The 27,434-nt window shown below is 30.7% G+C and overlaps 1 protein-coding gene and 1 long non-coding RNA gene across 3 annotated transcripts in view; one reads left to right on the plus strand and one right to left on the minus strand.

Annotated features, from left to right (window-relative positions):
* Nucleotides 1–318: 318 nt before the first annotated feature.
* Nucleotides 319–1,641, minus strand: LOC114928146 (uncharacterized). The gene is made up of 3 exons (XR_003819030.2): nucleotides 1,443–1,641; nucleotides 702–793; nucleotides 319–617 (listed from the first exon to the last, which is right to left on the minus strand). It is a non-coding gene; the product is annotated as an uncharacterized LOC114928146 (long non-coding RNA).
* Nucleotides 1,642–6,624: 4,983 nt separating this feature from the next.
* Nucleotides 6,625–27,434, plus strand: part of bark (C-type lectin domain-containing protein bark beetle) — a 30,747-nt gene continuing 9,937 nt past the window's right edge. The window contains exons 1-18 of one of the 2 annotated variants that reach the window (XM_029307820.2): nucleotides 6,625–7,215; nucleotides 8,941–9,789; nucleotides 16,630–16,799; nucleotides 16,884–17,077; nucleotides 17,218–17,392; nucleotides 17,488–17,657; nucleotides 18,084–18,319; nucleotides 19,232–19,481; nucleotides 19,674–20,059; nucleotides 20,432–21,084; nucleotides 21,223–21,688; nucleotides 22,059–22,449; nucleotides 22,557–22,990; nucleotides 23,074–23,319; nucleotides 23,447–24,387; nucleotides 24,629–25,104; nucleotides 25,683–25,879; nucleotides 25,958–26,356. In XM_029307820.2, the coding sequence (XP_029163653.2) occupies nucleotides 9,451–9,789; nucleotides 16,630–16,799; nucleotides 16,884–17,077; nucleotides 17,218–17,392; nucleotides 17,488–17,657; nucleotides 18,084–18,319; nucleotides 19,232–19,481; nucleotides 19,674–20,059; nucleotides 20,432–21,084; nucleotides 21,223–21,688; nucleotides 22,059–22,449; nucleotides 22,557–22,990; nucleotides 23,074–23,319; nucleotides 23,447–24,387; nucleotides 24,629–25,104; nucleotides 25,683–25,879; nucleotides 25,958–26,356 (6,123 nt within the window). In that variant the 5' untranslated portion in view covers nucleotides 6,625–7,215; nucleotides 8,941–9,450. The remainder of the gene's footprint in view (nucleotides 7,216–8,940; nucleotides 9,790–16,629; nucleotides 16,800–16,883; nucleotides 17,078–17,217; nucleotides 17,393–17,487; nucleotides 17,658–18,083; nucleotides 18,320–19,231; nucleotides 19,482–19,673; nucleotides 20,060–20,431; nucleotides 21,085–21,222; nucleotides 21,689–22,058; nucleotides 22,450–22,556; nucleotides 22,991–23,073; nucleotides 23,320–23,446; nucleotides 24,388–24,628; nucleotides 25,105–25,682; nucleotides 25,880–25,957; nucleotides 26,357–27,434) is intronic. The other variant, XM_085489565.1, reaches the window with a different exon arrangement.

Raw genomic sequence — 27,434 nt, forward strand, 5'->3', positions numbered from 1 at the left:
AGTAATGAATTAATAATCACATCGACTCACATAAACTAATAATAAATATTTTTAACAGTGCCAGATTTAATAGCAGCTATTAAAAAGATTGTCATGCAATAACATTAAAAATGACATATTAGAAAAAACTTTTACGAATTTTTGTAAAAGAACAGAATTTTGTACAAATTCAAATGATGGGCACTTCGAAAATATTTATCATTAGTTTACATATGTGATTATTAGCACTTTTTTCATTACTTTTTTTTCAATAAAATAGAAACTAGTATACAAACATTTTATTTATATCCATTAAAAACTGCAGACTTTCCTCTTTACAATACAATTTTTGTTTTCTCAATAACTGCACGCATTAAAAAATAATAGCTGATTAGTTTCAGCAATTTCCTATGCGGGACACCCTGTACAATAAAAACACGCACACCCCGTTATAATCCTCAGCTTTCCCCTATTTTCATCCAGAAATTCGAGAGATATAATAGATATATCCAGAATAAATTCACGTTACATCATTTTGAAGATGAATTTATTAGAAGAGGGATAAATCCTTTCGGCGTTGACAGCTGTTAGTTCCGCGCTTGATTAATTTCTCGATTCCCTATTAAAGCTTCCATTATCTGAAAAGCTATGCACTTATAATATATGACTTATACAATAGGTTCGAGTCTGCTAAACAAATCTCAATTTAGACGAGTTCTTACAGAAAGTTTATCGTAGTCTTATATCTCTTGCTTCTCATCCTCGATTTTCCTTATCTGATTGATATATTCTCATCAGAGTTGAGTAATAACTACTTCATTAGTTAAAAATTAAAAAAAAGTTAAAAGTTAATAACTTTTATTTTAGCTTAGTTAATTTAAAATATAATCATTTTTAACTTCAACTATAATTATTTTTGACTTATTATTAACCTTATTAACTTTTTTCCTAAGTTAGATTTTTTTAATCTCTGAATACTATTATTGTTTTCTATAAATTATAAATGTATTATTTTTAAATTAAAGTATTATTAATTTTTATGTTTATTTGTCATCAATTGTAATTACAGAAAAATTTATTTCTATATAAAAATCAAAATTTCTTTGTTATTTGTAATAAATTTTAAAAGAATTAACAAACAAAATTCTAATTTAATATAAATAATGTTTTTAAAAATTAAATTTTGATTTAACTTCAGTTAATTTAATCTCAACTTAACTTCAACCAAGTTAATTTTTGTTCGTAAAAAATTAAAAATTTTTTGTTATTTATTATAAATTTTTAAAAAATTAACAAAAAAAATCTAATTTAATATAAATGCTTTTAAAAATTAACTTTTAATTTAAATTTAATTTTAACTTAACTTTAACTGAGTTATTTTTTTGTTCATGCAACTTTTAACTTAACTAAATTAATTTTATAAGCAATTAACTTTAACTTAACTTAAAAAATCATCAACTTACCCAACCCTGATCCTCATTAATAATATGTTCGATTGGTATATTCCCATTGATTGCGGTTATTTATTTATCTCCGTTGCTCTGCTAAAATCACAGAACTCTCATGATCCCTTCAAGTAACTTGCAATAATTTATTTAAAATTTCAATTATTAGATTACAATTTATAAATGCCAATCGGAATACTATTCATATGTCTTAACGTTACACTCTTTCTTTCACCATTCGCGAATCCGACACACAACATAAGTATATACACACATATGCTTATATATTTGGTTAAGAAAAGAAACAGATTATATTCTTATGTAAATATGCGTTTTCTCACATTTTAAAAGAAAATTTCTAAGGTAGAAAATAAATTAAATTTTTATTAATGAATTTATTATTTATTTGTAATACTTAACTGATTTCGCTTCCATTTCCTTCCATTCCGAGATTGCTTTAGGGTCCGTTCCTGCATAATAAAGATTAAATTCTTTTAAGGGGCCAACGAACGAACTATACCTGTCGACTGAATTAAAGCAGCCCTTCTGGTCGTTGACCTGTTCGGCGATCTTTACAAATTCGTTCGACTCGAGAGCACTCACTATTGAGACAAATATATGTTACGCCCTCCTGTTGACATTCCTTTCCACAAGTCAGAACGTAACAATACGATTGTGATATATATCCAGACAGCACAGAATATTTATAAAATATTTATAGAATATTTATAATAATTATTTTAATATTTTATAAATATTTATCATAAATATTTTATAAATGTTTTTGAAGTCTTAGATTCAATAGATTATAAATATTTACCATAAATATAAAAAAATATTTACGATAAATATTATGATAAATATTATAAATATATTTATTAAATCATTAATAATACAGATTTTTTAAATTTATATTTTCTTTAATAAACACTCATTGTCAGTAAGAAATCATGAGTTGAAAAGATATAATCAATGATTTTTTAATCAAAACGATCGGTTGATATAGTCTAATCTAAAATTTGGTCGATTAGATGTTTTTGTGTTTTTCAAACTCTATTAGCCATTATAAAAAGTTAAAAATGTGTAAAAAATGTTTATAAGTAATTTATTAAACATTTATTTTAAAATAGAATACAAAATTATAATATACACTGAATATATACTTAGGCAACAGAATAGTTTAACAAATAAATTGACGTACACATCGATATATACGTAAATTTATTTGTTAAAAGACATTCTGTTGCAGAATGTAGCTCAAAAATAGAAATAATGTTATAACATTTTTAACTTTATTAATTTCCGTTTTTGTCAGCCTTATATAATTTTCACGACGAAAATCAAATACGAGAAAGATACGTCACATATATAGCGGTAAATGAAAGAACTAATAAATTTAGTTAAAAAATATTTACAAAATAATTACTATAAATATTTATCTTTACATACCATAAATATTATATGAAATATTTAATCTATGTTTTAATAATATGTTAAACAAAGATTTTTATATAAAACATTTTCAAAATATTTATATAATATTAAAAAAAATATATATTCATAAATATTTATGAATCTTTATCATAAATATTGTGTGCTGTTTGGATGATATATATATATATATATATATATATATATATATATACATATATATATATATATGTATATATACATATAATGTAATTATAGTTATGTAAGAGAAAGTATAATTATGAAATTATTAAAGATAAATTAAATAGTAAATTATATATTAATATATTTTTATGTATATGCATAATAATTATACACATTATGTATAATATTTATGCAAGTTTTAAATTTGATTTTGAAAATTACATATTTGATCCTAAAACCGTTTTGTTTTACTGATACGATAATTTTTCTGCCCTCTTTTCTTTTTATTAGTTGAATAGAATAATAAATGCTTTTTTCACGACTAAAGTACATATAGAAACAAAATTGGAACAATATCGATTTTATATTAAAAAAGATAAATAAAAAAATAAAATTTTTTTGTTTTTAATATAATCAGATAAGTATACGTTTTACACATTATTATGTAAATTATAGCGATCTTATTCTATGCTTTCTCTCTGTGGTCTGCGGTACAGAGCCGCGCGAGCAATGCAATGGTGTTTGTTTATACGTATACGGAGATTTTACACCTCTGTTTTCAGGTTGGTAAGCCTGAAACCGGTTTCGCATTGTCACCGCATAGGGTCTCTATTATCAGTTTGGAGTTAGAGTCTCTATAAAGAATCTAGACAGTGCCGAAGTGATTGGTTCCGCCATTTTCAGCGAGCTTCCATTTGTTTTGTACATATACATGTATAGTTATTACCCTGACAATAAAACGATGTTAAATATAAGAGCGGATTATGAATAAAGAAATTGAGCATAAAGAAACTGAACAGTTGTTTAAAATAATCACGAATAAGCAATTCCGGTATTTGATTGAATATGGCGGCCAAGCGTGCATATTAGTATCCATATACTTTTTCTATAGGGACTTTATTTGGAATCTGCTTATCACTCTTGTCGAGTCTTAATATATTTGATTTGATTTCAGTAAAAAAGTTATACTAATGTTACGTAAGTGCAATAAAATTCCAGGAAAAAATAGTCCACGTAATCGCACAATAACGGATATATAATTCTATTTAATATTATACAGAGGGGTGTCCCATTTTAACTTTCACAGCCAAATATTTTGATATTATGTAATTTTAGTAAAATGTTTGAAACAAAAGTTGTATGACTTCGAGGGAGACACAAAATATAAAATAGTAGTAAAGATTTAATCTTGGATAGTCCTTTAAAGATCACATAAAGATCACTTAATTTCTTAAATGGAATCTGCTATTTTTCTTTGTATATTCTTGCAGCTTATCTCGAGAGCTTTCAAAGACACTATAATAAAGTATTTTTCTCTTATAAGTACTTTTGAGTTATAAGGTTTGATAAGTTAACAATTTTTTTTACATAAAATATAAAAATATCTCGTAAAATATTCAGTTTTTGATAATCTTATCTTAAGTCATTAATACCGTAATATAATAAGTCATTAATAATAACTTAATTAAGTTGAATCAATCATTTGCTATGTATATAGAATATATATGATTACGATGTAACATAATGCATATAATAATATATATTATATATTTATAAGAAAAAAGTCACAATTAATCAGTTACTCATTGCAATAACACGCACTTATCCTTATACTTTTAAATCGGGAAAAGTTTAAATATAAATTGTAAGTTTGTATATAAGTTAATAACTTAACTTAATTATAAACTCAATTTAATTTTAATAATAAAATAAATTATAAAAGTAATTAAATTTAATTTATGAAATTCGAGATAATTTATATAAAACTAAATTTCTCTTTTGTACTTCAAGTAGGTGGTAAACAGATAATGTTTTTCCATTTATTCTATTGATTCAAATTAATTTAATATAGCCCGAATTTCAGTTTGGGCTTGTTTCAAATATCAAACAGAAATTAAATTGAAAAAAAACAATTAATTACATTTTTGATCTTTTATTAATAGTAGCTTTTTATATCTAATTTTATATCTATTTTATCTCTAATCAAAATTTTAATGTAAAAAAAATACATAACAATAAACGAAAGAATTAATTAATCATATTAAACATACATATCAATAATATGTATACATCACCATTTAAATGCCTGAGAAATGCAGATCCTGTTTGGTTTGTGTCGCCAATTTGCCGACTTAATCGATAATTACAATTCCTGTATTTTTATAGTTCTCCCCCTTCTTTTTTGCTGATACAATAATAATTTACACTTTTGAAAAGATCTGTTCGAACAGATGATGACTTGACTAATTGACAATAAGTAACTAAAAATTCGTGAACAAATAAGTTTATATACTTAGGTATATATAATTCAATTTAACTAATCTAAATAATATATAATTATATATAAAATATAATATATTTCTATATATTTTTCTTTTCTCTTGTATAACTGCTGTTTGTATGTATAGGAAAAATAATAAGAAAAATAATTAATTGAAAAATTATTTAAAAAAATTTTCGAATTGATTTTTTTAGAGATAGTGTAATTTGAAGAAGTGATACAAAATTTCATATATACCTATATATATACATTATACAATATATAATCATATTTTATATGGGTATTTTTTTCTCATTTCTTCATTTGTTCTAAAAAAATAATGTACAAATTATTTTTCTAATTATTCTTTTATTTTTCCTTCAATACGGACAAAGATTAAATATACAAACAAAAAAACATACATGAGAGATTATATTTTGTATATTAATTATATATGTATTTATTGAATTATATGTATTTGGATTTTTAGAATTTTTGAAATGTTTCAATCGAATTTTCAACGTTTTTTTTAGATATTTTCATAATTTTACATCAATATCTTCTTACAAAAAAATATAATAATTAAAATATTTAAATAAAATTGGGCAATCTTATATTTTTTATATCTTCTAATCATTAACAAATTTCCAAAGTTTTGTAATAAATTTCGCATGAACATTTCTGAAATATTAATTTTTCCGGTCGATAAATATTTGATTAAATATTTTGATGAATCATGCCAATGGAAAATTTCTTGCTTGTTTTCTAAAAGAACAAAAGCTGAAAATTCCTTTTGAAAGGTTCTTTCATAGATTTACGGACATCTCTTGATAAACGATAATGCGATGCTGCAGCATATATGTATGTATAAGATGCTCCAGAATCATCAGCTGTTCGCTTTTAATCATAATTTCTTTTAGAACTTTTCGTAATAAAAACGCAGAAAGAAAATATCGTTTACTGCGTCTTTATCATTTTTAATTTAATTTTTTAATTTATAATTCTTAATTTCATATCTAATAATTCTAAACTTCTCAAATTAAAATTCTGCTAACATAAAATTTTTTAGGAATTTAAAGATGAGAGAAAGGAATAAATTAATTTTTTATTCCGAAAAATGAAAAATTATGAAGACGTGAAAAATTACGGAGATGTTTCAAGAGTTCAAGAATAAATTACAGCAAAAAATAGACATTAATATTTCCGGAGCACCCAGTATAGTTGGGAGAGACTCACCTGTTTCACAAGCTGCGTGACGTACGTACGTGCTCGGGTGCATCACGTGACTCATTCTATAGCTCGATTCGTAGTAGGTGTAGCGTCAGCGCGCTACCAGCGACAGTGAGTGTACCACGGCGATCGCGGTTTAGTGATCGTAGTACTTTAGTACGGGACGGCAACGAATTGCGCAAGGGAACGATCGTGACAGGGAACTCGTGTACGTTACGTACGCACAGAGTGCGTACAAAACCGCGCCCACAATTCGGATCTAGAGCCGTGTCTGCAGGCGAGTGCCGGTTTTTTTTCGCCGATCGCGTCGCGTCGCTGCTTCTTACGACAAGGAGATTTAATAAGATCCTTGATACGATCCATCGATCGGCGTCGTTTGCCGTTTGGTGATCTAAGAGAGGGGCAGGAGGGGGGGATCTCTGAGTGACGCGGGATTATACTTCGGGCGATTCGGTTTTCGAATCAATCTTGACGCGTACCTGCAGTAACGGCTGCTCCGAAAAGAAAAAAAAATGACCGCGGTATATTCGTTTGTGATGAAAAACGAGAGGGATTCGGAGCGCGAATAACGGCGGCGTTACGCTTCCAGTTCGTTGTTCGTTTGTTTCCTCGCGCATAAAAAAGTTACCGCTAGAATTCGAATTCCGCGTCTTAGGGTGATCGCGAATAGTGCAAGTGTTGCGGAAGGTGATTTTCATTTCTTATTCCTTCTTTTGCTGCATAGCGTCATGTCGCGATTCACACGACGCGTTCACACACATGCGAAGAGCACGAAGTGATATTAACGGATATACACTATATATATATAATCTATAAAGAGAGAAAGGGAAAGAGACGGGTTATAATTGGAAGGTTTTTTAGACCAAGTTAAAAAAAAAAAAGAAGAATATGCTCCTTTTAATAGCGCCTTATTGTAACTATTAGGGCTGAAGAAATAAAAAAAACCCAATATATCAGGGTATTCGACCCAAAGTGTCGTACCGAAAATATACAAGTAGATCTTGTTATTTGGAGATAATTTTTCCTCAGCAAAAATATTGAGGCATCAATAATTTTCGAGTTATAAGCTATTGAAAATAAAGGGTTTTTCGCAAACTAAACCTTGTGGAAATAAAATATTAACAAAACCACATTCTTCTATTAATTTTAAGTAGAGTTTACTTTAATAATATTTTAATTTAAGGTTTAGTTATAAAGATACATGATGACAAAAATTGAGAACATCCAAAAAATGATAGCCTTGCTCGACATTTTTGCTGAGGAAAAATCGTCTCCAGATAATGACATCTACTTGTATACTTTTGATGTAACATGCACTTTATATCAGACACCCCGTATATAGATATATAACAATATATGATAAAAAAACTCGTGAGAATTTAAAGACAACTAACGTTACCAGGAAGAATGTTCCTTTCGCATTTAAAATTCAAAGAAGATTCATTATATTCTGCGACTCTTTGTGCGAAGTATGAAAAATAACAAACCGAGTAAGCTTTTGTGCACGATAGATAAATGTTGGCTGAATAAAAATTAAGTGTTAGATTTATTGCACAAAACAAAAGTACAAGCAATAGGAACAGGGAATAGAAAATATTCATCACAATAAGAACAAGTAATAATATAGATTACTATGTGCTAATATATATATTTATCTGCTTCTATTGGCGAATATTTTCTATTCTCTATTATACAATTTCCTGTACTTTTGTATTGTGCAATAGGCTTAATGCTTAATATTTATTCCTGTTTTTAATATTTTCTTTATTGTGTGAAGAGTGCAGAATAATAAATTGTTAAAATAGTTCTGAACAGAAATCATATATTTGTAACAATTATTTATTTTTTTTGTTTTTTCTGCAACTTTTCTTGAATACAAAGATGAGAAATCTAGATAATATCTAAGCTATAAGCAATTAAAGGAAAAATTTGGAAAATTTCTAAAGATAAAAATGGATAATAAAATCTAGTTTTAATTAAATTTCTAATCGATTTTTATAAAATGTGAAATTTAGATTTATTAATAAAATATCCAATATCAAAGTGAGAAATTATTTAAAAAATAAGATTGAATTGAAGTAGCAACTATATAAAAAGAAATTGATTTTAAATCTATTAAAAGTTATATATATATATATATATATATATATATATTAGGATTAATTTAGAATTATTACTTGAAAGTTTTCTTCAATTTTCATAAATTATCATAATAATAAAAGATAGCGTAGATGATATAAAATAGATTTAATTATCTATTTTTCGTAAGTTTGCTCTCTCTTCTTTTTCACAAGTTTTTTCTTTTTTTCTTCTTTTGCACAAGGCATTTTTTAATTTTTATTTCATTGTTATGTTAATCCAATACTGGTTTAAGAAATCAACATTCTGACAATTTACTAATTGTTTTTTTAGAGAGACAGTTTTATTTATCACGAAGATACGAACGAGCATCAAATGTTCCTTTATACAGATAATATATGCCTTCGAAGCTCGTGTCTAAGTTTATACTCAGTGTGAAAATATAACATAATTACGCGATAGTGAGCAAACAGAAAGATGTCTAACGCATACGGATCGTCGAATGACACATCAAGGATTAGTCGGCGATAAGACTGGATGATTCCTTGCGTGAAGCAAAAACTTGATCTCGACATGAGTGCCTGTCACGGATCGTTCTACTGTGTATACCTGGTCGTATAATGCTCAATTGGAATATGTGTTCATTTATACGTGTAATATCGAGAAATCGCACGATGAAATATTGTAATGACGCCAATTTTATCCCAATGTTAATTGTTTGAGACTTTTCCCGCTCGCCGATAGCGAATAAAGGACAACAAAGAGGCAGGCTACGTCTCTTTGATAAATTCTATACAGTGACATATAATAAACCGATGATTCGAACCACTTGACGACAGAAGTATGCGCCGAAAAATGCATTGGTTAGGCATTTCGCTGCCGATTCTGGCCGTCATAACCGGAGTCCGGTTAGACGACAGATATGAACAAACGTCCATTTATTATACGGAACCGACTGTGCTGCTGAACAATAGCGTGATGAGCAATAATGGCGGTCTACATGAATTGCACGGTGGTCGCGTTGTTCGGGGTGAAAGGATACTGCCGATATCGAAGAGTCCTTATTTGCTGCGCGAGGATTTGTTCATCGAAAGAGACGGCAAGCTCGTCATAGAACCTGGTGTGGAGATTCGCTTCGCTCCGATGATCGGCATCACCGTTCGCGGTATCATAAGTTCAAAGGTTAGTATATATTTTTTTTCCCGTTTAAATTACACCTCCACATCACCCCATACAGCACCGATAGATTGCAAAAATATTACAACAATTTTTCACCGCAATATTGCAATATTGCAAATTCACTGCAAAATGTTGCTACATTGCTGTTGAATTGTAGCAATGTTAAAATGTCCGCTTTTTGGAAGATTGCAACAAAATATTACAACAATATTGCAATGTTATGAATTTGCAATAATGCATTGTTATTGCAACCATAAACTAATGTTGCATATACAGGTATATAAATGTAAATAAATCATTAATGAAAATACGTTGTAGTTAATTTATATATATTACAATATATAAATTATAGAATTTGGATTACATGCAATATTTCCGAAATATTAATGTCATGTTGCTACAAGTGTGCTGGAATTTTGTGCACCTATATCTCTGCAATGTCTTTATAATGTTGCATTGCAACTTGCAACATTGCAACGTTGCTGCAATATAATTGCAATAATCTGTGCTGTATGGGACGAAATATTGCTAAAATATTGGAATAAAATAAATATTCCAATATTGAGCTGCATTACACGAGAATTATATAAAGCGTGCAAAAAGTAGTTATTAAAATCAATTATTTTTGTCAGTTTAACTTTTTTGATACTCTTCTCTAACAGGGAATTCAAATATTAAACTGATTATTCAAAAATGGGACAAATAAATGCTCAAATAAATGAAGAAAATAAAGAAGAAAAATTCTGTAATATTTTATAAATGTTATATTAACATTGCGGAAAATATATGAGTGTTGCAAAAATTATTACACAATATGATTTAGGAGCTGACATATTATTATTGCAAACTTTTTAAAGAATAAAGTATAAAACGGTAAAAAAAATGATATCTGACCGTTTCTTAAACTCGAAAATGAACGTTTCTCTTAACATATTTTTCGAGTGGACATTTTAACTAATAAAAAACGTGTTTTCGAGAGTCGGTCATGAAACATTTTGAAGAAACATTTGTGAAACGTTTCTGAAACACATAGTCGTGTATCTATGCAATAATAAAAAATTGACCTTTTTTCTAAAAATAAAAGGTAAGAGAACATGCTTTCTTGGAGAAAGTAGGATGATGGCATTCTCGAGATGAGAATAAAAGTGAAAGATTTTTTCTTGTATATCATTAATGTCAAACATATCTCTATTTTGATATAAGTAATACAATATTTATATGGAAATTAATATTCGACATTAATTGTAAGATGACATTTTTTTCAAAAGTCGTTCTTATCTATTTAAGCAAAATTTGAAGATAAATAAAAATATATATATATATATATATATATATATATATATTTAAATTTATCCTATTATAATTAATAAAATAATCCTAAATATCCTAAAATAAATAAATAAAACGAACTTTATTATATTTTAGTAGGCAGTTAATGTAAAATATATATTTAAACAACAGATTGAAATTACAATACATGGGATACCCGGGAATACCTTACTAGAGAAAGAAAGAGACAGATAGTGATGAGTCATTTTCAAAGAAAAATTAATTTTCATTGAAACTAATTAATTGTGTGCACAGGACATAAATTTTTCTCGTACAATTCCAAATAATTAAATAAATCTTACAGTTCAAGATTTTATATTTTTAATAAATTTGTCTATTTTCCGTACTTAAAAAAAACGTAGATATAACGAAAGTCCCGATTTAGCAACTTGTCTCAATATTTTTTTTTTCGATTGTATCTGCCTACAAGTTTTTTTATTAAACATAAATTATAATAAAATATCACAAAACCAGTTCAACATATAAACATTCACTCTCTATTAAAAAACTATTAAACTCGATAAGACTTTATAAATGTATTGTACATATTAAATATATATATATATATATATATATATATATATATATATATAAAAGACCGATATAATATGTTATAGAAATTGGATAACTTTTATTGCATACATATAGGATACATCAATAATTATATAATTTTTCGGCTTGGGCTCTATTGGCCGATTTAAAATATCATATATATTCTTAATATTGAGAGCTGATAAACATATTTCTCATTTGAAATTATATAATTATTCACGTAAAATGATAATTATTCATGCTTATTAATTAGACAGCATTCTTATAAAATTACAAAGAATGTCGAAGTGTGAAGAGTAAGTGTCTATTTAACGTTGAATGAACATGACTCATCGTAGCGTAACTGTACACGTGTTATTATATAGGAAAGAGAGATCGACTTAAAGATAAACTGTTCTCAGAAAACTTTATGAATTGCAATTACAGAAAAATTTTGACACTGTGATTTGACATTAAGAAAATTCTTATAAAACATGTTGTTATTAATAATAATCCATTACACTTAAAATTGCTAAAAGCTTCATTACATATGGTCATTTCGTTGAGAATCGATAACATTGTTGACACCCTTATAACTGATAACGAGATAACGAAATTGAAGTCATGTCATGTTGCGTTATCAGCAAAGTTTTAAAAATACATGTAGTTTTATATAGATTCATGTAGAGAGGTGGATAGATCGCAGAGTATATAAAAAGAAATGTGAGTCATAATTATAGGTATATTTTTCTTTTGAAATTTTCATATAATTATTTAAATATAAGATTTAAAGTTTAAAAACGTTTGTTTTTAGTTTCCGCTTGTTTGTATATATATACAAATTGTATAATAATAAATTATCCTATTAATAAATAATTAATCATTATTAATTAATCTGTACATAACATAAATATATCAAACAAGAAAGTTTTATTAATATATGAAAAAATTTTTATTAATATAACAAAAATTATATAAATGTTAGAAGAATGCTTTTCTCTTCTTTATTCTACTTTTATCTTCTTTTATACCTTCTTTTATCTTTTGAAAATAATAGATTAACCTCATGCGCATTTTAAATACGCATACTTTTATTTGTATAAATAAATCCTTTCCCATATATATGTAGTAATTTTATGTTTATCGTTTCCTTTTGTTTTCAATTCATTCTTCCAGTATATGATCATCATAATTATCGAATGGTTGGATGCACGTTGTGGATTATTGTTGACTTATATCGTCAACGAGCGAGCCATCTAACAATAAGTAGTTTCTAGTAACTTTTACGAGCTTTTATGATTTAATGTGAAAATAAAAAGTAATTGTCATCGAAACACTGACAGTAATTGAATACCACCGAACACTAAAATAATGTTTGATAATTGATGACATAATCGTAAATAATTTTTTTCTTGGGATATTTTCATTTCCATAAGTTAATTAAAATATTTTATTTCATATTTAAATTATTTCTCGAAATATACATATATATTGAAAATGTTTTATAAACATCAAGTCACATTTGTAGAAGAAAATAAACAAGCTACATATAGCTATATATAGCATATATTATAGTATATAGCATATACATATACAGGGTGGGACATCTAACTTCGAAAAACTTATAATTATAAGTCGTACGAAAAAAATAGTTATATATAAAAATACTTTTGTAGCATTACTTTTAGGGGATCGTTACATAGTGCATAAATTTTTCTTATTTCAAAGTCAACTTCGATTATTTAAATGGAACTTTTCTATTTTGTGTTTTGTGTAAATAGATTCTTGGTAATATTCTGCATAACAAAATTATAAAGATAAGATAGCCAAAAGTTGAATTATTGGCGAGATATTTTATAGCTTCTAATCTGGCATATTTTGATATAAAATATACATAATATCTCATAAAATATTTAATTTTTGGATAATTTTATCTTAATATTTTTATCCCTAAACTAATTAAACGAATTAATTGGTGTAAAGAAAATGTATAGTTGTTTGTTTTTTTATTTTTTGTTATTTTTCTTTGGTTATTTTAACCTTATAATTGTAGGAATTAAGAAGTTTTACCGTTAATATAAAATAAGTATATCCTACCGACATGTTTATGTCTCGTCATGCGTGTTGTCGAAACAGGTTATTTGTCTAAATTTTATTATATCCCCTGTTATTTGAGCGTGTTGTGTTGTTCGTTGTCGAGACAATAGCCTTGTTATTGCGAGCGAAAATCAGCAGGTAACTGCTACGGCGACCTTCTCGAATAATCCGCGTATGTTAACCGAAAATAAAAGACTGTTGACAATTTCGGAGAGAAGGAAGTCAGAAGACCGTTTCCCGCGAAAGAGAAAAGACGTGTTCTTGCGTAGACAAGCTGCTCGAAAATCTCCTGGCGAATCACGCGAAATAAAGGAAACTGTATACGCGCATCTATACTTATATAATTAAACTTCATTTGATTAAAGTTGAATATTCATATCCTTTATTTTATTCATTTAAAATAAAATCCAAATCCGCGTTTAAACCTACATAATTTTTTATACAAAATGTTACAATTAACGAATCTTTACATTAACACTTTGATAGTTTCAAAACTGAAAAATATTTAGAAAATCGAAGTTGACTTTCAAATTTTAAATGTCTTCACTTATAAAAACAAATTTACACACTATGTATATTTATACGTGAATGATATGTAATAAATCCTCGAAATAATGCAACTTTTGTACATAATTATTTTTCATATAACTTATAATTTTAAATTATTTAATACCATGAAATCAATTATTTAATAACGTGTGTCACGATTACGTTTGATTTTTTATCCATCAAATTTTCAGACATTTTGTCCCATTTGATTAAAAAAAATTCAAATTAATATCTGTAGCAGTGGTGAAGAGTGTAACAGCTTGTAACATTTTATATAGGTCATTCTGTATATATATATACATATATATATATATATATATATATATATAAGATAACTTTTTCAGTTTATAATTATATTTACCAAGAAAATGGTAAGCAGCACAATTAATATCAATTATTGCAAAATATTTTTTTTGTTTATTTTAATAATCAAAGAATCAAACTAAAAGAAGAGTTTCGAAAAGACATTGTGTTTTAGTTTTCAATAAAAGTAACCATGAATGAATATGCGAAGCTATGGGTGTGTAACACAGGAAAGGGATCCCTTCGTACAAAGAGCGGAGAATGCCGGATTAAGCGGAAACGCTACGAACACGCGAGTATCGTTTATTGTTGCGTTATTGGTGTATTATACAAAATGGTATTCATAGCGCGTTTGTCTACGTATTAATGCGTGCTGCAGGTATTATTACGTATTATTTTGTTGCTATTTTAATTGTAAGTTGCACTATGTAACAATTTACAAAGAAGAGGGCACACGCAATCAATTATTTTACTTTACAGATAGAGATAAGCACACAGCGCTATGTAATAAAAAGTTTAAAATTTAAAAAGGTAAATTAAATTAAAATATCTTAAATATATGCAATGTTTGAAATTAAAGAAAATAAAAGAACGTGGATATAAATTATCATAGTAAATGATCACTATAGCTTCAAAGTAAATAATATTTGTCAACTAAAAATAAAAATTTATAAAAAATATTTTAATAAAAAAAATATCTAAATTGCAATGTAATATATATTATAAAAAAATCTTTGGAAATGTGAACAAACAACATCCATTTCACTACATATATCCATATATCCTGAAAAGTTTAATAAAAAAAATATAAAACACACTAAATTAAAAATTAATACAAATAAAAAAAATAAATTTAAGCGCCAAATATTTTAATTAAAAAATATTTGGCGCTGCTAAACATTATGCTAAATTGATATATTTTTAAATATATTTTCATTAATGTAACTAAATCATAAATATCAATATTACTAAATTAATATATATATGTATATATATATATATATATATATATATTTATAGAAAATAAATTAAAATATTTTTAGCACATTTAGTTGAATGTTGTTCATAGCAATTACGAGTCGCACTCGTGTTTTTCGGTTTTGATATGTAATCTATAGAATGAATAATCTCACTCATTACTCTCGCAAGGCAAAGAGAGTTAAAGGAAGGAACAAGCAGTTGTTCTAATCCCTGTGAATGGATACTTCTTAGCTGCAACCGCACATTTCCGGCGGTGTCGGGAAGGTTAGTTTGCAGAAAGTAACTAATCGAATGATTAAGAACAGCCTGCAGACCGCACCACTCACTATCTTGGTCGATTCAGTACTGTTTCTTCATGCTTTTAAATGCTTCAAAAGTACGTTCCACTTGCCGGTTGCGTCCTCGTTTGTCTTTGTTTAACTTTCGGCGAATGGCGAGACTAAGATGATTCCATCAGCACTGCGCAAAGTGTCAAGTGGAACTTGCCTCATATGATGCGTCTCAGGTCAGCGGTTCTTGCCCCCGCACGATTAAACTTATGACCTCACATAATCCTCTTAAAAGCTCAACAGTGCCAAGACCTTCGACATCGCTCTTGGCACGAATCAAACAGCGTAGTTGGAATCTTTCGCACGTAAAAATTGTGTAGAGGCGTAAAATGTGCGACTTAAGTTTTACAAAAGAGGAAACTAAAAAGTTAAATTAAACAAAAGAAAGAATTTCTCATCTGGGAGAGAAAGAATGCTCTTCAAATATTATTAAATTTCCTTTCCTTTCTATTTTTCTATAATGTATTGCATACGTAACATAAGATTACAACTAAATACACCAAAAGTGAAATAAACAAAATTGAATTTTTGTGTTACAGTTGCTCTGATTCTATCTTTCTTCGAGAAATATTTGTTTTTGCGTGTATATCAATTGTAATAATGATGTACTGTAAATTATAACCGTAATTATAACAGTAAATTATAATAATGATATAATGGAAGAGGAGAGATTTCATTTATTTTTTTGTAATTATTATAAATGGCGTTTGTTTTATGTTAAAAGGGTGAAACACACGCGCCGATTCTCTTGACTGCGGCTGAAGTGGAAACGCAAGTTCCAGCTCTTCAAACATCACCTTTGATACGTCTTGTCGACGGTCCGAATCCGTTAGCAGGTAGACTGCAGCTTTTTCATCGAGATAGCTGGCGTTCCGTTTGCACAAACTCGCGAAAGTACGTAACAAACAAAAAAATTGTCAACCGACAACAATGAAGATGATCCCAATGTAGATATTTTACGTAGAAATTTTATTGCAGTTGGACTCGTGCAGATTTGGAGACAGCTTGTCGGCAACTCGGTTATCAGGGCGGACAGTGGTGGTCCTGGATCGATAGACAATGGCCCTCCAAGCCGCGCCTTCTTTACGAGGAACCAAGTTGTCGTGGTACCGAACCTTCGCTGATGAACTGCGAACGTTGGTCAGAAAGACAATTGGGTGCTGGTGTTTGCGGTAAGTTGCAAATTATTTTAATGTCAAATCAAATGTGTGGTGAAGATTACATGTGTTTTTTTTTCAGTTGTTAAATAGAGATGATAGAATTTACGTTATGCCATATGAACCCATTAATAAAGATTGATATTCAATTTTAGATTATCATCCAGACTTGGGTATCTCTTGCCTGCCTCATCACGATGGTACAACCAAGGCGATTAAGCATTGGCGAGGAATACGATTCGAGAATGCATTGTATGACAAAGCACTAATTCAAGGGAATACACTTTATGTGCGTCACTCGAAATCTATTTTGCGAAACACAGTAATCGAGTGAGTATTTTCAAGCTAAATATCGCGACGGACATTTAAGCAATATACAAAATATATGAATACAAATGATCTAATATATTTGATCCAATAAATAGATATGCTGGGACTGGAAGAGAATATAATCTAACGTCGGCAGTTCACGTGAAAGGGGTACCACCGATAATGGAGTCGATTTCTGTTCTTCATTCTGCCTACACAGGTATCAATGTTACCTCACCAGATGCACCAGTCATGATAAACAACTGTACCATGCAATATAATAGAGGTAAAAAACATTATCTTGTTTTATTATTTATCTTGTATTTAATAATAAATTGAAAAAGCTGTAATCCAAATTTAGATATAAAAAGGCTAATAAGAACTAGGAGCAAATATTAGGCAAATATATGGCTTTAATTATTTTGAAAGTTTCGGTTTTTTCTTCGAATCATCTTCAGTAGATTGATCAAGAAACTAAGTCACTGATATTATATATAACTCATCTGAATTTTTTTAGTCAATCTGCTGAAGATTCAAAAAAAGGATCCAAAGAAAGGATTAAAACATTTTAAAATAATTAAAGAGGAATTTAAAAACAATTTTGTTGCGTCTTATTAGCCCTTTAATATCTTTTGTATCTTCTATTTCTTTGGAAATTATATTGATTAAAATATTGTTTTGTACACTTATAGTTTGTACACTTATGTTATAGGTTACGGGATTTATGTAAATAGTTCGTCCGGTATGACGAATATCAATGATTGTACGATACTTGAAAATGGAGCGGATGGAATAAAGTATGTGCACTCGGATGAACGACCGGACGATAAGTTGGATCGTACCGACGTATTTGATCTGTGCACCTTTCCTATGACGACTAGTCAAACCTTTCCTGTCATTATATCCATGGAACAGAATAAATATGCCCATATAAAACAATGTCCACAAGTGAGCATTATTATACTTAATCTCTATCAGTAGGATCAATAGATTGTGCTTTCGCATCTCGAAATCTCAATAATGAAGCGATAATGTTAAACGTTATTAATAATATAAATTTAACATATATAAGATAGGCAATAAGAGCCAAATCGCGGATGACAGTGCGTTATTCTAAACGAAACTAAATTTTTTCGTTAGAATTAAATACCTGTGCCCAAGGCACCAAATTTTACTTGGACACGGCCAAGATATAAAATTGGAATAATCTCTACAAGAGATTTTTAATTCCATGTACCCCCTATTCCCCCTAAAGAAATAAATGCGAGAGAAAAATATAGATCCGAAAGTCGCAGAATCGGGAATCGAACCCGAGACCTTTCGCTTGCCGGGCGACTGCTCTTCCAACTGAGCTATTCAGATCCTTTCGATTCTATACTTTTCTCTGTTATATATATTAATGTTGGTAAATAAACGCCTTTAAGCCAGCGTGTATAAATTAAGAGTTGAACTAGGCTCTGTAATATAAATATAAATTTAACATATATAAGATAGGCAATAAGAGCCAAATCGCGGATGACAGTGCGTTATTCTAAACGAAACTAAATTTTTTCGTTAGAATTACCTGTGCACAAGGCACCAAATTTTACTTGGACACGGCCAAGATATAAAATTGGAATAATCTCTACAAGAGATTTTTAATTCCATGTACCCCCTATTCCCCCTAAAGAAATAAATGCGAGAGAAAAATATAGATCCGAAAGTGCACAGGTATTTAATTCTAACGAAAAAATTTAGTTTCGTTTAGAATAACGCACTGTCATCCGCGATTTGGCTCTTATTGCCTATCTTATATATGTTAAATTTATATTTATATTACAGAGCCTAGTTAAACTCTTAAGTTATTAATAATATTCACAGCTTATCTTTACAACGCCGGGGCATGTTCTGACGCTGCATTTTTTGCAAATGCGAACCGACAGAAACGACAGCGCCGTTGTGGAAGTGTACGATGATATGCGTGGGATGGAAAAACCCTTGGCTAAAGTTAAGGTCAGAAATGGAACATTACCGCAAAGTGTAACTTCGACGAGTCAGTATCTCTTCATAAAATTTGTAGCTGAAGCTCGAACAGACACTATTGTGTTTGTGCGATTGTCGTCAGGTTATAGTAAGTCAAAGAACTTTACGCACTATCTTATAATAAGAAAACCTCGCAAACCGGAAATTGTGACTTTGACTTCTTTCTAAAATAATATTTTAATTTTATCAAAATCTTTAGATTTGCGAGAGTTCCTTGTTAGATAACAAGTTCTTCTCAAATTACATCGATACTTAATGTTGTCGTTTCTTTTTTTCGCAGAAAAAACGTATGATCTCAATGTAACTGGCAGTACGATAGCAGGCAATAATGGCCGCGGTATTGTCGCAGAGAAGCTTAGATCCGCCTTATACATTCATGAGACTTCAGTATCGAATAATGAACACGTGGCCGGTGTTCACGTATTAGGTGGCGCAATGGATGTCAACATCACCGACAGTCGTATTTCGTTTAATCAAGGGGACGGTGTTAATATCACCGTTACAGGTGGCAATCGTAACGTATCACATAGCAGTATATCGTCTAATAGTGGTTTCGGTTTTGCGGTATGGTTGAACGACAGCTCCGCTACTGAATATGTGCATTTCAATCAGTCGACTGTGATCGAATATTCACAGATTTTTCGTAACAAGGATATTGGTGTTCTGGTAAGTACATGTGTAAAGAAAGGTGGACTGTCCAATTGGACATATTATTTATTAATTATTGGTCAATCGTGTTAGGCAGTCGAATGGTTGTATTCAATCGCATTATGTCTATTTAAGTCCCTTTCTTGTAGAATATCTATGAATGTTTTGTATTATATGTACGAGGGTTTAAATAGTAAAGAAACAAACGGCTGTTGTTTTAATACAAAAATAATTGTTCAATGAATCTAACAATTTACTTATTTTTCGATATAATCTCTTGTTTAATTATATATTTGCCCTATCACGCTACTAAGTTTAACTTTTTATGATTTTGTATGAAGTATCTTGATACTTGCGATAAGTTAACATTGACACTTTCTTGGTCAATAGATCGGCAATTCAACCGGCAATTCATACGTAAATATAACAGGCAACTGGTTTAACACCAGTCTTGAGACAGCGCTACAAGTGGAATCCAGTTGGAGGAAAGACAATGGTTTAATGAGAGTTCAGATCGGACACAACTCGTTCATAAGAAATGCGAAATTGGGGATTCAGCTAAGTCCAGCGCTCAATCTCGACGCTATTATAGAATACAATCACTTTAGAGAACAAGTGAGCGGTGGAATTCTGATAAAAAATCCTATCTACGAGGAATTTAATGTTTTGCCTGCAAAGATTGTGATTAGACATAACGAGTTCTACAACAATTGGGGCACTTTTGTAGTTAATGTCGGTTTATCGCCTTACAGCGATGTGCAAAACGTTCTCTTTACGAGGAACTTCTTGCGCGATAATCAAGTCAGAGAACTATTTGACAATGGCAACATATTGAATGTCAAATTGATTCCACGCTCAAGAGTAGCCGCTGTTATTGTTATTTCTTCAAGCAATGTCGAAGTTTTCCGTAACATTTTGCACAATCCTGAATCGCGTTACGAGATCGGTTCCCACTTGGAAGACCAAAGTAAAGTTATCAACTGCACTTATAATTGGTTGGGATCTGGAGAGGAGAAGAAAATATTTGATCGATTATTCCACAGGTACGTTATCTTCTAAAACTTATTTTATGCCCAATTAATCTTAATCTTGACAAGATAACCTTAATATTGTCAAGATTATAGTTAATGGGTCCTCTGCATATTTATCTGAAATATAATTGTAATTTTTCATTATATCAGGAAAGACAGATATAATCTCGCTAAGCTCGAGTATCTGCCTTACTTGCTGCATAGCAGTAACCCCGGCGCGAACACTATAATTCCAAATCCGACGTTTGTCGCGCAATTTATTACACCTGGCACAAATCTAGTCGGTGGCGAGGTTGACGGTCACGAGGAATTAAGGGCCGGGGAATACATTGTCGAGCGTGACATCAATGTAAGGCCAGGCGGCAAATTAATATTGCAACCAGGTGTCACCCTACGCTTTCCACCGTCCATCGGAATAATGGTGGCCGGCAAATTCGACGCGCGTGGTAAGAAACCTAGCGACATCTTATTTACTTTGAAGGAAGAGCTCCCTATAACCGAACCGGATAACGAAACTCTCACCGTGGAAGAAGATATCAATCAAATTGACAAGATGGAGTCCGTAATACCAGTAAGACTTCTCGGTGGCAGAACGAATCTCGAAGGAAGATTACAGGTAATACTTGAATCTCTACTTAAAATATATTTTTAACATCTACATATATAGGGTGTCTCTTTAAAAAATATAAGCTTACAAAGTAAGAAACATCGCGTTTTAGGAAAACAATATTTTGAACAAAAGTTGTTTGATTTTGAGAAGGAAAGAAATTGATAATTTAAAATTTTTTACTAAGGTCATATTTCAAGGTCATTTGAAGGTTAACCTAATTTATTATTGAGAAAACATGTTTCTTAATTGTTTAAATTTATTCATCAAGTATTAAGAAACATTTATTAAATCTTTATAAATATTAAAAAAATAAAAATAAATTTGGAAAAGAAAAACAGCAGTTATGTAATTATCTTTTTCTTTATTTTTGTAAAAGGTAAAAATCGGAAATAAATGGGGAACTGTTTGCAACTATGGCTGGACCATTTTGGATGCGGCGCTTGTTTGTCATCAATTAGGTTTTATTTTGGATTTTGAGAATTGGTTTATGGAACGATCAGAGATACCGAATGCGGGAATCAATGAGGATATACTTCTTAGCAATGTTCGGTGCACCGAGGATGATAATGATATAACGAAATGTCGGGCGGAGAAAGAACAAGATTTCGAAAACTCATGTACTCATTCGAACGATGTCGGTGTTAGGTGCTTGGATGTGGCATGGGCGGGTCTGAGATTGGGTCCGTTGGCTCAAAGATGTGATTTGCAATACGTGACAATCGAAAAGGCAGGCCTGCTGGATTATAAAACAAATTCATTTAAGCCAGGTAAATTTATATAAAATAATCTTTAATTTTCGTTAATGATAATTTTAATAATAATTAAAAAATAAAATATCAAATATATATGTATAACTTATATTTTTTTCTAACAGCTTTGCAAATTGATTTTGCTCGGCATTCGTTGGACGGTGTCAAGGTCATTAACAATCTGCAAGATGGATTGGGAGTTTTGTATTCCGACATATATTCAGCGGACGCCGTAAATATTGCGATGAACAGCGATTTTTCCCAAAATGGGGGGAGCGGTATCAGTTTCAAGCAACTGGGGATGCGAATAATCAGCTCGCGAATTGAGAGCAACAAGGTCGCCGGAATAAGACACAATCCCGCACTCTCGGCGATTCAGCAGAGAGAATTTGCGGGATGGTTCTTGCGCGTTCCGGACAGCACGATCGATTCGCCTTACGATCCTGTAATCTTACCGGAAACGAATGAGAATGTTCAACTAGCTAACGGAGAAACCAAATACGTTATAACGACTAAAGTAACCGCTCGCAAACCCGTTCGTCGTACCATAAATATTAAAGTAAGTTCCTTTTTTCTTATATACACAAAAGTATTAGACGTTTTGCGTACAAATATATATGTATGATTTTTTTAAATTTATAGTGCACTCCTGGCTACGTAATCGGTATCCAATTGCTAAATCCAATCGAGAATCAAAGCACAGAACAAATCATACTGTATGACTCGCAGCATCTTAATAATAATCAGATGAGCTGGCACGTAAAACGGGATCTAAGCGTTTTTCCTGTCTCATCCAGCTCGTATGTAGTAATTTTAGAGTACCAAAGTGGCGAGAATGCTCTCGGTGGAGCTGTCATGGCTATCACATCGATCTTATCTCCAGCGCAGGTATATGTTTTAGCTTTAAATATGTGAATCTTATATTTATAGAAATATATACATTAATATGTTTATACAGTTATAACAATAACAATAACAATAATAATTATAATATGATAATATATTACATTTACAGAACATACGCAATAAAATAGTGAGCGGTCCTATTCCTTCGTTGATAATCGCAAGAACAAAAATCAAGAGCAATCAGAAAGGCTTACTCGCGTTCTACTACAATCGTTATTTGAACGAAATTGGAGATTACTTTCTCCGAAAAGCAAACGAGACTATACAATTGATCGGATGCGAGATATCGCACAATCACGAAGAGGCCATATACGTGTATTCACCTCACTGGAACATCTTCCAGTCAAATCTGTCCGAAATCTCGATCTATATAAATGACAGTTTGATCACGGACAACGGTAAAGCGATTCATCAGTTCAGCCGTGACGCAAGACACTCGAACAATCTCTTTCACTGGATAATGCAGGACACCACCGTCGAAAGGAATCGTGGAGGTGGATTCGAGGTGTTGCTACCGGACGTCTGGCAGTATAACGAGAATTTTACTCATTCCTTGTACTTCGGTAATAACACCTGGCGCAACAACGAGCAGTTCGGCTTCGTGGTGGACGGTCATTTCGCCCACCTAAACATATCGTACAATCATTTCGACAGCAATCGCTGCAAGACTGGTCTGATATCCGTGCGCGGGATGGAAAAGAAGATCAGGATCAACAATAATCGTATCGAGGGCAATAGTGGCGCTTACATGGTCGAATTCCGCGCGAACAGTCAGTCCGAGATCCTCGGCAACGTCGATGCGCGTTTCTATTACAACGAGATTAAACGAAACACGTACGACTATATCGGGATGGGACCGCGACAGACATTCGACGATCCTAGCTACGTTGTCGGTTTTCACGGTATACAGAAGGTACTGGTTAATAAAAATTTATTCGGTGAGAATTCGTTGGATTATGAATTATTGGCGGGTATCAGAACTGCGATAATTAATAACGAAGTAGACGTCATGGAAAATTGGTGGGGCACTGCTGATGATGCTATTATCAGGTAATTTCATTTAGATACACTATAAATGAACTCTATGCATACGTGCGAGTTTTATTTCAATTCAGTATTAAGATTAGGTTGACCTTTGAATGACCTTGAAAAATAACCTTAGTTGAAATTTAATTATCAACTGTTTCTTCCCTTGAAATTTTTTCACTTTTGTATGAAATATCTTCTTCTCGTTGCAACACATAGTTTCAGCAATTTTCGACCATACTAATTAAAATATTTTTTTACACAGACAGAGAATTTTTGATTTTGACGATTGGAATGATCATGCCGTAGCCAATTATCGGCCATACTTGATGCGCGACTCATTCGATTCACATATTTCTGCTTCGTGGCATACAAGTCAAACCATCGACTTGGATAATTTGGGTGGTCGTATAATAGAGAATCTTTCATTGCACGCGAGACCCGAGCCTTACGTAATACGTTCCGACATCACGGTTATGCCGGAAGCTACATTGCACATCTATCCTGACGTCGTGATGGAGTTCGCTCCTAACGTTGGAATTCTCGTCCTTGGAACGTTGAAAGCTATAGGTGCGCCCGGCCACGAAATCATTATGAGACCGATGAAACGAGTAGATGCAAGTGTAAATTCCACATTCGTCAAGTTAGCGCCGATAAAGAATTCTCCTAATCTCGTTTCAATGTCCGATGAAACGATTCGTTTATGCAAAGATGGACGCTGCTCTGCAACCAATAATGAAGGTGAGTCAAAAATATTAATATTTCCATTCAAAAGACACTCATCATTTCGTTCGGTGACACTCTGACAGTCCTTTCATATTTTATCTGTTTTCGTCTTATATCAATCTTTTCTAGATTTTTAATTTTTCACTATTTTTTATCGTATTTAGTAGGATAGGATATTTATTAGGGAATCCCCTCGGGGTTACAAGAAGCGTAATCTGAATTTTTTACATTAATCTCCTTACTTTATCCTTTTTTTTACAGCCTGATCTTGAAGATCTCTTATTTTCCCTTTTTTCTCTTCTTCTTTTCTTTGTTCATTTTTATCTTCTTTGTTCTCCCATCAAATTCTTTCTCTATCTTTTTCTTTCTTCTTTTCTTATTATTAACCCTGTTTCCTTTCTTCTCTTTCCAAATCCATTCCTCCTTCCACAATTCTTTTTTCGAAGCAAGTATACGGAGTGTTTAGGCTCGAACCGGATTTGAACCTGGGGGATCCTTTCACATATTAATCTGTTTCTATACGAGACCACATATTATATCCTTCGTATTATCTAGTATTTGGTTGTATTATAAATATTTTTTTTTTATTATAGGATTTTTGGAGTATTTTAATAGAACGACTCTTCAATGGATCCCTATATGCGATGAGCGATTTACCGAGCGAAATGCTCAAGTGGCATGTCGGCAACTTGGTTATGATACTCTCAATGTCTACGTATCGCACGATCGTAGATATGAACTTCATACTGGATCATTGACGCGCGTCTGGTTTTGGCCTGAACCGCTGCAGGTATTCGATTCGTTTCTTCATTTTAGGATCTTTGCTTTAGAAAATAAATTTTTTTAAACGATCTTCTTTGGGTCGCAGTGTTCTGGGAAAGAGCAGAGTCTAGAAGATTGCCAGATCAGATTGAACGGTCAGTTGTTCGGTCACCGTCACGAATGTTCGTGGGACGGACCGTTTGTCTTTTTGCATTGCGGCGAGCGAAACTTGAACGACGCATACGATTATTGGGGCGGAATACGTATTGCGAACAGCGAATTCGAGCATCATCTGTACGAGCACCGCATACACAACATTGTGACCCATGAGACAATTAGACGTATCGAGTCGGTTCTCAAGTTCATCAATATAACCGGCGCTGGAATTTTACACTACGAAAAATCGTCCGCCGTACAGTCCATCATGAAATCTCCAGCGATAGTACACGTTAATATAGATCGCAGCGCTTATCACGGCATCAATGTCGTATCACCCACACACACGGTATGTACATACAAAATAATTCATTCAGAAAATTATGTCATTTGTTTTATGCAAAATATACAATTATTGAGTGCTTTCTAACAATCACATAATCTTATCTGGGTGCTTTTCATTTAGTGATATAAGTTGACATAAATTAAAGTTTATCTTTTTCCTTTCAAAGTGGAATAAAAAAGATATTGAGTAGGATTCTCTAGCGTCGTGAGTCAAAAAATTAAAGGAATAAGGAATATTTCTCGACCAATACTGATAATTATTTATTTAATAAATCTCCAACTTAACGAGCTTATATGATATTAATTAAAAATTTTTTTTATTAATTTACGTCATAATATACAAAAGATAAGATAAACGTTTCGACTGTACGACAGTCTTTTTCAATATCATGCTAATATGTCAAAAAATTAATTTAGTCATATCGACCTTATAAATACAACATTTATGAGATTATCATATGACGAACGCAGTACAAAATTCATGTTTGTTGGCTTGAGTTAGAGCGTCAGATTTATGTATGTCATGCTGTTATATTATGTAACGACATTTTTTGTCACGAACATAACACTTTTTTTAAAAAATTATTTCTTTTTACATAACATAATCACAATGTGTACTTTTATAAAAAACAAATCGACAGATATCGATATCTGTCGATTTGTTTTTTATAAAAGTACACATTGTGATTATGTTATGTAAAAAGAAATAATTTTTTAAAAAAAGTGTTATGTTCGTGACAAAAAATGTCGTTACATAATATAACAGCATGACATACATAAATCTGACGCTCTAACTCAAGCCAACAAACATGAATTTTGTACTGCGTTCGTCATATGATAATCTCATAAATGTTGTATTTATAATAAGGTCGATATGACTAAATTAATTTTTTGACATATTAGCATGATATTGAAAAAGACGGTCGTACAGTCGAAACGTTTATCTTATCTTTTGTATATTATGACGTAAATTAATAAAAAAATTTTTTAATTAATATCATATAAGCTCGTTAAGTTGGCCTTTTATTATATCACATATTTTAATTGTATACGAGCCGAAGTTTAATTTATAAAATATATAT

This window comes from Nylanderia fulva, unplaced genomic scaffold (genome assembly GCF_048542155.1).
Source record: "Nylanderia fulva isolate GAGA-0341 unplaced genomic scaffold, ASM4854215v1 Scaffold88, whole genome shotgun sequence".
Lineage (NCBI taxonomy): Eukaryota > Metazoa > Arthropoda > Insecta > Hymenoptera > Formicidae > Nylanderia > Nylanderia fulva.